This window comes from Nesoenas mayeri (genome assembly GCF_963082525.1).
Source record: "Nesoenas mayeri genome assembly, chromosome: 20".
Lineage (NCBI taxonomy): Eukaryota > Metazoa > Chordata > Aves > Columbiformes > Columbidae > Nesoenas > Nesoenas mayeri.
Genome location: NC_137569.1, coordinates 9,336,773 through 9,346,110, shown reverse-complemented (window position 1 = coordinate 9,346,110; position 9,338 = coordinate 9,336,773). Strand labels below are relative to the sequence as shown.

Below are 9,338 nucleotides of genomic sequence, written 5' to 3'. Positions count from 1 at the left end.
GGACAGAGAAATACCTTTGGAATCGCTGCCCCTTCCTCATCGTGGAGATAATCCTTAGCATGAGTCCTGCCCCAAAGCGATGTCCCCAGCAGGGACGCGGGGGACGGTCCCCTAGCTGGGAGGGGGATGCTGTCCCAGCACCAGCAGAGAACATTAGTTGTCTCTGGCTCCTACCAGGATGGCTCCTGATGGATTTTAAAGCGTGTTTAATGATACTCAAGGCTAATTGCTTAAATGTCCTTTAGGGCTGGTGTAATTTTTTAAATCTCCTTTAAATACACCCTCCCGGAGTAAAAGGCAATTACAAATAAAATCACTGTTGTCTCGTCGTTACGTGTGGGTCATGGTGACAGTCACGTGCTGGGGGTGTCACCTCCTGCCGGACGGGCTGTGGGTGCTGGTCCTGCTCCCTGTATCCTGGGGATGGAGGCGCCTGAATATGGTGCCCAACGTCCCACAGCTCATCAAGCATTTCGGGTGCCAAAGAAGCCCAAACACCATGTTCAAAAATTCCCTGGCAGTGCCTTCCCCTGCTCTAATGTACCCCAGGCTGTCCCTCCTCTCCCTGGGAGGATCGGTGACCCATAATCCATCTCAAGACCTACCGCTAATATATATATATATATATATATATATATATATATATATATAAATTTTTTTTTTAACTATTTGGCTGGAATTTGGGCTGTCTCACCAGCATGGTTGAAGCAACAAGCAGAATTTTCCTGGAAAAACAAATAAGCAAACAATTTCCAAATTTCCAGCCACTCTTGTGTGGAGCTGCAGGCAGGACCAGCGTGATGGTCTCGGTTTTGCTGAGCGGTCCAAGCTCTCATTAATTTGAATTCCCATTTGGCTCCTTGAACTGGGAGCCAGCCCACGCTGTCAGAGGCTTTATAAACATCCCGGCCGGGAGCGCGAGGGGATTTCCGCGGTGATGCTGCAATGTCCGTAGGGCAGCAGTGGCAGCGTCTGTTTGTCTGTGTGGGGCTCTTTGTGCTGCTCCCTTGTGATGGTTTTGAGTGGTCTGATGTCCTCATTGCAGGAGATGCTTCATGCGGTGAAAATCGCCAGGGTTACATTTCTAAGATAGAGTAGAGATGCAGGAAAAAAAAGAGAAACAAATCACACAATTGATTTAGAAACAGGATTGGTAGAAAGCAGTAGAAGAAGATGTAGATGCAGGATGCCCTTGGTCCCTCCTGGGCATTTGCCTGTTCCCATCTCACGGCTTCTCCTGCTCTGCACTGGGTTTGGCTGTGGGTAATTCCCCAAAAAAAGGCTTATTGCCCCTTTTTTTGATGATGGCAATGGCAGCCCAGAGGAGCGCAGGGCATGGGGACAGCCGGCAAGAAGTTCAGCCGAATTTTGTGAGTCCTGGGTGAGTGCATGGCTCCCTTTGGGTAGCTGGATTTTGGGGTTTATGCTAAATAAGGGGTTTGTAGGAGAAAGCGGTGGGGAGGACGGCAGCAGAGGTCCTTCTTCAAGCTCCACCATGGCCGTATGGAAACACCGGCTCAGCTTCATAAATAAAACACTGTTGCTTGTGGTTGTGGCACAGGGCTGGAAATTGCTGTAGGGCTTGAAAAGGTGAACAAGAGCAAGGGGGACGAAAGCTCTTAAATGAACGCCAGGAGGTTACAGCACCCATCTTCACCCCGAACCGAGCCCCAGGAGCCGTGCAAGCTCCCCTCGGTTTCTCCTAATTGAACCTGTTTATAATTTCAGGGATACAGTAACACAGTTTTCTGCTCGGAAATTTCCTTTGGGGGGTTTTTTGTTTGTGGTTGGGTTGTTTTTTTCTTTTCACTGTTTTGTTTGCTCTGAACACTTTGGAAATGGTGACGCAGCGCGCAAGACTGGAGGATGTTTATCCTGGGGAGAGGTGCTGCCCCCCGGCAGCGGTCGGGGGGATGGAGAGGTTTGGGGGAACCACTGCAGGGCTTTAGGAACCTCCCTGTGCGCCTGATTTTTCCTTCACTGCAGCCCAGGTGATTCACAAGTGAAACTCCCCCGGGGCCAAATTTATCATCTTTCCCAGGATTATGAAGCGAGGCGAGGAGGGAGGTGTCGTAAGAGCCGAGCAGGTGACGGCCCATGCGGGATCCCTGCCCGTGTCCCCCGCCGGCTGGAGCGCAGCACCCCTGTCCCTGCGCTACCTGTTCTGTGCCCACCAAACTCATTTGGAGGGGAGAAAGAAATAAATATTAATAGTTTAAATTATTATTTTTTTTTTTAATATTAAAAAAATAAAACCAATCTGCAAATGTTCGCTTTGGCCCCGTGACAGCGGCGTGACGGTCCCTGAGTCACCCCAGGGATGTGAGTTGGGGTGTGGAGGTGGGATGGGGCTGGGGCTGGGGCTGAGCCCCCATCTCCCCGCTATGGGCCGAGATGGGGAAATCGACCCCATGGTAGGTGCCACAGGGGGGGATTTCAGCATGATGGGTGCGTGGTGCCCTGGGGAGGGCGGTAAGATGGTCTGCACCCATGCTACCCCTCTCACTCCCTACCACCAGCCCTAACTGCTATAAGAATGGTTTACCCCAGTTTTCCTAAAGATTACTTGGCTTTTGATTAGACAAACAACTTCAAGCCGTACGTCTTAATTTGATTTCAATAAGCCTAGCACTTGCCGTGAAGTTTTTTTCCTCCTTTTTATTCCCCCCCTTCCTAAATCGTCTGTCACTGCTCTTCGTGACCATAAATGATTAAAAGCTTTACAGGAATATTGTTCCCCTCATCCCTTAAAGTCCTGTTCTATTACTTAGGTCCTATTTTTATTATGATTTCTTTTTTTCTTGTGGAGTGATTCTCCCTTTTTCTTATTAAACAATCAGCCAGGTGAAAGGGATTATTTTTGTCCTGGTCTCCTGCAAAGCAGGGAATGGAAGGGAGAGGGTGATGAGACCCTGGCCCCATTTCCCACTGATGTTATCCCAAGCTTTCCCTTCGGTTCCACACCTGGGGCAGAATCCAGCTCATGGCTTTGCCCTCTGTAGCCAAGGGAGAGGCATCTCTCCCTCATAAGCATCACTTTCCATGGGAGACCATGGCCATGCAGGTTGGTGCAGCCTGAGCTCTCCAAGGGGCAGTGACCATCCCCACCGAGCCAGGGACCAGCTCTCCAGAGCACTGCCGGGAGGCAACAAGAACATCCGTGTCGTAGGAGTCGTATTAAATCATAATTAGGGCACTCAGAAATCCATATGGGCATAAAAATAAGGCACTTCTTTTTCTCCAAGCAAGTGCTCATGGGGGGGTTAAGAAGGAGTGATGCTCCCTGGACCGAGTCCTTCCCCGGTGGGATCCCCAGGTGGTGGCTGGTCCCAGCGTGGTGTCACAGCTGCCCGGTGTCCTGTGGGCTGGGAGCGCAGCTCAAGGCTGGCACCGGCGCTGCCATTGCCTCGCTGCTCCCTGCCAGCTGCAGCGAGGCACCTCTTGTTAACACAGCATCGATTAAAAGCAGGAATCTTGAGTTCCCTGCAGCCGCAGAGCTGTGCGCAGGAAGCTGCTCGCGAGCTTGCATGTGAAACGGTTCCTCGTCTGTCTGTCCGTCTGTCCATGCACAAACTGCAGGGCTGGAGTGAGGCGGGTGGTTTCCCGGTGCTGCTGCGACCCTTCAGGATGGTAAAGCTGGAGGTGGCAGGTAGAGCCCTGTCCCCAGCGCGGGGACGTCCCGGGGGCTGTGCCGGTGGGTGGCAGTGCCCAGGCTGCAGGACCGTGCGCCTGCTTTCCTGCTTTATATTCCAAGCTGACACATGGTTTGGTTTGGTTTGTGTTTCCCCCAAGATCATCCTGGGGGAGAACATTGTGCCATCAGCTTTGTTTGGGCAGTGGGTGCTGTTAAGAAGCGTCAAGAGCCGGTCTGGAGGTCCTGATGAGAGGGATTTCTGCAATTTGGTTATTGTTGTTTAACAGGGAGTTGTCTCCACCCTTGGCTTGTTTAATGCCCAAATGACAGGGAGGTTTTGTGGAGGTGACCTGTGTGTCCTTGGGCACCTGCAGAGCTGCCAGCCTAGGGACTGGCTTGTTATTTGGGGCCAAAATCCACAATTTCCCTAATTGCATGGGGCAGCCCAGCCCCACTTTGCATGCACATTCCTTCTGCTTGGACACAGGTACAAACCGGGGCAGGTAGCTGAATTTGGGTTTTTGCTGTTGACTTTTAACCCTTGTTTTCAGCAGCTGTGGTTATCAGCTGAGCTGCAAATCAAGTTACACACAGGCGCCTTCATTCATATTCCCCGTCTCCTGCCCGTCTCGCCTTGTTAGAAATTCTTCTCCGGCCTCTTTTATCCGCTCGCGGCTTCGAGCGCATGATTTACGATCCGGTTCGAGTGGCTCCTGAGCATTGCCGGCTAATTTGCCACCCTTTATCCGTGGGATTAAAGCCGGGCGGCGCGACGCTGCCCTGCGGATGGAGGGGCAATAGCTGGGAGGGACGGTGCTGGGGACGGGAAGGTGATGCTGTGTTGGGTCTGGGTGCCCCAGCGCAGGAGCGGGACAGACAATCTGTGCAGGGTGGGCCCTGCCTCAGTTTCCCCTGCAACATCGGCCTCACTGTGGGTCATGTCTGGTGGATGGAGACACGGGCATTGGGCGCAGAGACCTGGCACAGCTGCTGCATGTGTGGCCAGAATCAGGTGGTTTTCCTCCTTTTTTCCCCGTTTTGCAGTGAGGGATGGAGCTCCCAAAGGCAGAGGTGACCTGGCCACTGCTGGGACACGCAGCATCAGACGCAGGGTTTGCTTATGGCTCAGCAGCATCCACAATTATCTGCTTTTAGCAGAGACGGGGAGTATGTGGAGTCAGGCTGGCCCTGGCCTCTCTGTGTGCCTCAGTTTCCCCATCTATCCATGCCGGCGTTGCACCGTAGTCTGTGGCACATGCTGGTGTTGTGCTGCGCTGGTGATGCTCAGCGCCAGCTCTCCATCGGTAACATCAATGCACATACCTTTTTTGTTTTCTATTTCCAGGTGAATATGGCCCTGGCAGGGAAACCTTTAGACGTGACGCTCAGCACCTCCAGAGCTGACCAGTGGAATATGGTTTTTCCCCAGAAAGATGAAATCATCACCAGCTTAGTGTCTGCCTTAGACTCCATGGTAAGAGGCCGGTGGCGTCCCCGTCCCCTCCATCGTGTCACCCCAGGAGCTGCTGGAGAAATAACCCTCTCCTGCCCTGACAGCCGTAAGGATCATAAAGTCGGCCCAAGTTAATCTCAGATGTGTATTGTTTTCCCATTAATATTTATGTTGGTATCAGTTGAATGTAGGGTAGTTGGGATTTTTTTTTGTCTTGATGTTTTACCAATGTTACCGTGAGCTTTTACACAACAGGAGAACAATGGCTTTTATCTCCGAGAACAAAGAAAATAACTTTCATATCTTTTGACGTAGAATTCCCAGTGGAAACCTTGCCTAAGTCAGCCAGGCTTACATAAACAAGATAACTGTCTGGATTAAGTCTTGTGGACCAGAGCTAATCTTATTTTTAACTATGAATGTGATCAAGAAGGGAAAGCGAGTGTGTAGTAACTAATGTGTAATGCAATGCGACGTGCTAAATAGCCCTCCCTTTTTAAAGCCAAGTTGTGTTTAATATATTTATCTTGGATACATCTTTTTCTCTGCACAGGTAGGGATTATTTTCATTAATACTGATTTCCTTCTCTTTGCCCATCACCACCCCACTAAGGAGCAGGTTCCCCGGAGCTGACGCACCCCAAGCAGCTTTGATGATTTATATACGTGCCATCCCATACAGCAAATTGCGTTATCGTAGTTTGGCTCCTTAATGAGTATACATTATTCCGCAGTGCTTGTCAGGTGCTTAAAGCAGGGCCAGGGGGCCAGGCGGTTGCTGAGATTCAGCTTTTAGCCCAGCGCTTCCCCAGTGCCAGGCTCTGCACCCACGGAAGCCTGGCTGCCTGCAGACGTGATAAATAAACCATGGGCCACATGCACATCACCGAGCATGGGTTTGGATTCAGTCTGCATCCAAATCTCGCACCCTCTAGATTTTGTATTTGTTTTTCAAGCGTCAGGCTTTTTGAGCAAAATTCTCCCATCAGTTGCTGGGTTCTTTGAGAAGAGATTTATTAAAAATGTCTATATTGGGGGATGTGATTCAATACCTTCTTCTTGAAGAAGGTGAGCGGGAGGTAAAACGACCCGATATAGAGCTGGCTTTGAGCCCACACAAATCAAGCTGGCAGGGAGCTGAAGGGAGCTCGGGGGGGTTGGTCCATGGTCCCTCCCCAGCATCCTTTGGCCCCTCCGTGGTGCTGGGGACAGGTGACATGTCTAACCAGGGCTGCCAGTGGGAAAATCCCCCTGTTCTACCCATTTAAATTGTGACCTGGGGGTAGCGTCTTCATAGCGTCGGTGCCGTAGCTATGGGAATATGACTCAGGCTGCCGGCACTGCGTAACTATTATAATACAAAAAATAATAATAAAAGCACATATACATGTGTATTATGTAGAGCAGGAAGCGCACGTTACATAAAGTGGATTAATAGAGGAAGTCTTTTCCATCTCTTTCATGTTTTGCATAACTGTACAAGAGGAATCATTCGACTAATCCAGACTTTGACCATATTAGTGTTCTGCGGCTGAAATAAGATTCCCGTGCTCCTTATTTCATTAGAGCTTGTGGAAAAATAGAAGTTGTTGTTGGTTGGGATTTTTTTGTTTGATTGGTTTTTACAGGAATGTTTTCTTTTAAAGTAATGCTATAAAATGTTTACTTTTAGGATAGGAAACATTGAAATGATAGGTAAATAGTTCTTTTTTTCCAGCAAAGCATAGCTCAGCTGGATACCTTTCCGGAGCTGTAAAGTCACCAAAGTGTTTAGGGGATATCATAAAAACAATGAAATTCTGACCCAAACCAGAACATTGCTTTTGATGGAGGGATCTTTTGATGGGAAGGAAAAAAAACACCCCACTGGAAAATCCAGTTGTGGCCCCTCAGTTCCAGCAGGACAGGGAACTGCTGGAGAGAGTCCAGCGCAGCCACCAAGATGCTGAAGGGAGTGGAGCATCTCCCGTGTGAGGAAAGGCTGAGGGAGCTGGGGCTCTGGAGCTGGACAAGAGGACACTGAGGGGGGACTCATTCCTGGGGATCAATATGGAAAGGGGCAGTGTCAGGAGGATGGAGCCAGGCTCTTCTGGTGACAACCAGTGACAGGACAAGGGGCAATGGGTGCAAACTGGAACACAGGAGGTTCCACTTAAATATGAGAAGAAACTTGTTCCTGGTGAGGGTGGCAGAGCCTGGCCCAGGCTGCCCAGGGGGGTTGTGGAGTCTCCTTCTGTGCAGACATTCCAACCCGCCTGGACACCTTCCTGTGTAACCTCATCTGGGTGTTCCCGCTCCATGGGGGGATTGCACTGGATGAGCTTTACAGGTCCCTTCCAACCCCTGACATTCTGGGATTCTGTGTGAATGGCAGGGGGTGCCAAGGGGGGCTGCTCCCGCGGCTGCCCTGACCTGCTGCCTCCCCGCAGTGCTCGGCGCTCTCCAAGCTGAACGCAGAGGTCGCCTGCATTGCCGTGCATGAGGAGAATGCCTTCGTGGTCGGCACCGAGAAGGGACGGGTCTTCCTCAGCGCCCGCAAGGAGCTGCAAGCCGACTTCCAGAAGTTCTGCAGTGAGTATGGAGCGATGGAGAAAGCAGGTGGGAACCGTGGCTGGAGGCACCGTGCACCCTGGCGCTCCACTCCGAAAGCAGCCCCAGGGTGGCACAGGGCTGGGTGGCTGCACGGGCAGTGAGGCTGGTGAGGGGCTGGAGCACAAGTGTGATGGAGCGGCTGAGGGACCTGGGGGGTTCAGCTGGAGAACAGGAGCTGAGGGGAGACCTTCTGATCTCTGAACTGCCTGAAAGGAGCTTGGAGCCAGGGGGGTCGGGCTCTGCTCCCCAGGAACAAGCGCCAGGAGCAGAGGAAACGGCCTCAAGTTGCGCCAGGGGAGGCTGAGGTTGGATGTGGGAACAATTTCTTCCCCAAAGGGCTGTGGGGCATTGGAACAGGCTGCCCAGGGCAGTGCTGGAGTCACCATCCCTGGAGGGTTGGACAGACGGACATGAGGTTCTCAGGACATGGGGCAGTGCGAGGGGTGGGTTATGGTTGACTTGATGATCTTGAGGGTCTTTTCCAACCAAAATGATTCTATGACCCCGTTGGCCGGTCCCCTGGCACTGTTGGTCTGCAGTGCTGATGTGCCGGAGTGCTTTTTGATGACTTTTAGCAAAAGCAGTTTGTTCTAATGATGCCCCAGGAGCAGAGAGGCTTTCTTGGGCCAAAGCTTTTTTCCTGGTTTTGAGAAGACAGGGATGAATTTGAGAGCTGGGAGTGTTGTTTTTGAGGGGCTAACAGTGGTGAAAGGTTGACTTGAGCAAGACCCGTGGTCCCTCCAGTCTCAGATTGGGGTCACCAGATGTTGCAGGGGTGTGTATGACTGGCACAGGGAGGCCAGCACCCAGCCTTCTTTGCCAGCTCTGTGGCCCTGCCAGCTCCCAAAAAATAGCCTGCGAGCTGAGAGGAAAGTGGGAATCGTGCTGCGAGCAGGGACCTGTGTTCCTTATTATAGAACCCTTTGGGTTGAAGGGCCCTTCCCATCTCCCCCAGTGCCCCCCTGCCATGAGCAGGGACATCTTCACCAGCTCAGGCTGCTCAGAGCCCCGTCCAGCCTGGCCTGGGATGTCTCCAGGGATGGTTCAGCCACCACCTCTCTGGCCAACCTGGGCCAGGCTCTCACCACCCTCAGTGTAAAATGAGGCACTGAATGGCATCAGCCCTGGCACGCCAACTGCTGCTTTCCCTGCTCCATGCAGGATCCAGGACGGGCTCTGGCTTTGGTGGTGCCGGGGACCCCAGAGCCAGGGGGACCCCAGAGCCTCTCACACAAGCTGCTCACAGTGGGATGTCAGTGGAGAGAAATGACTCGGCTGTGTGTGCACAAGTTGTGTTGACGGAAATCATATTGGTGCTTAATCCGCTGGAGATCTGGCTCAGGAAGGGCTCGCTGCACTGCAAACATCAGCGCTGTGAAGCTGCCAGGGTCGCTGTCTGCTCAGGCGAGTGAGCGCGCGTGTGCGTGCTGAGCCGGCACGGCTGCGCGGGAGCAGCTCCCTGCCCGGCCCCGCTCTGCCCCTCGTCCTGCCCGCCGCCTCCAGCACACCATGCGCACCCGGGAGAGCCGCTGTCACTTATCGTCTGCTTTGGTGCGTCGTGCTTTGCAGGACAGGAGGCATTTTGGGGATGTTCCTTGCGTTTGCAGGTGGCTCTGCCTCCCCTCCCACTGCCCACAAGGGGCAGGGAGGTGCCCCAGG

The 9,338-nt window shown here is 52.4% G+C and overlaps 1 protein-coding gene across 1 annotated transcript in view; it reads left to right on the top strand.

Annotated features, from left to right (window-relative positions):
* Positions 1-4,985: 4,985 nt before the first annotated feature.
* The window catches only part of GTF2IRD1 (GTF2I repeat domain containing 1), a gene marked incomplete at both ends in the record, with an annotated part of 42,107 nt that continues 37,754 nt past the window's right edge, over positions 4,986-9,338 (top strand). The window contains 2 exons of the mRNA XM_080357016.1: positions 4,986-5,108; positions 7,517-7,658. Coding sequence (XP_080213142.1) covers positions 4,986-5,108; positions 7,517-7,658 — 265 coding nt within the window. The remainder of the gene's footprint in view (positions 5,109-7,516; positions 7,659-9,338) is intronic.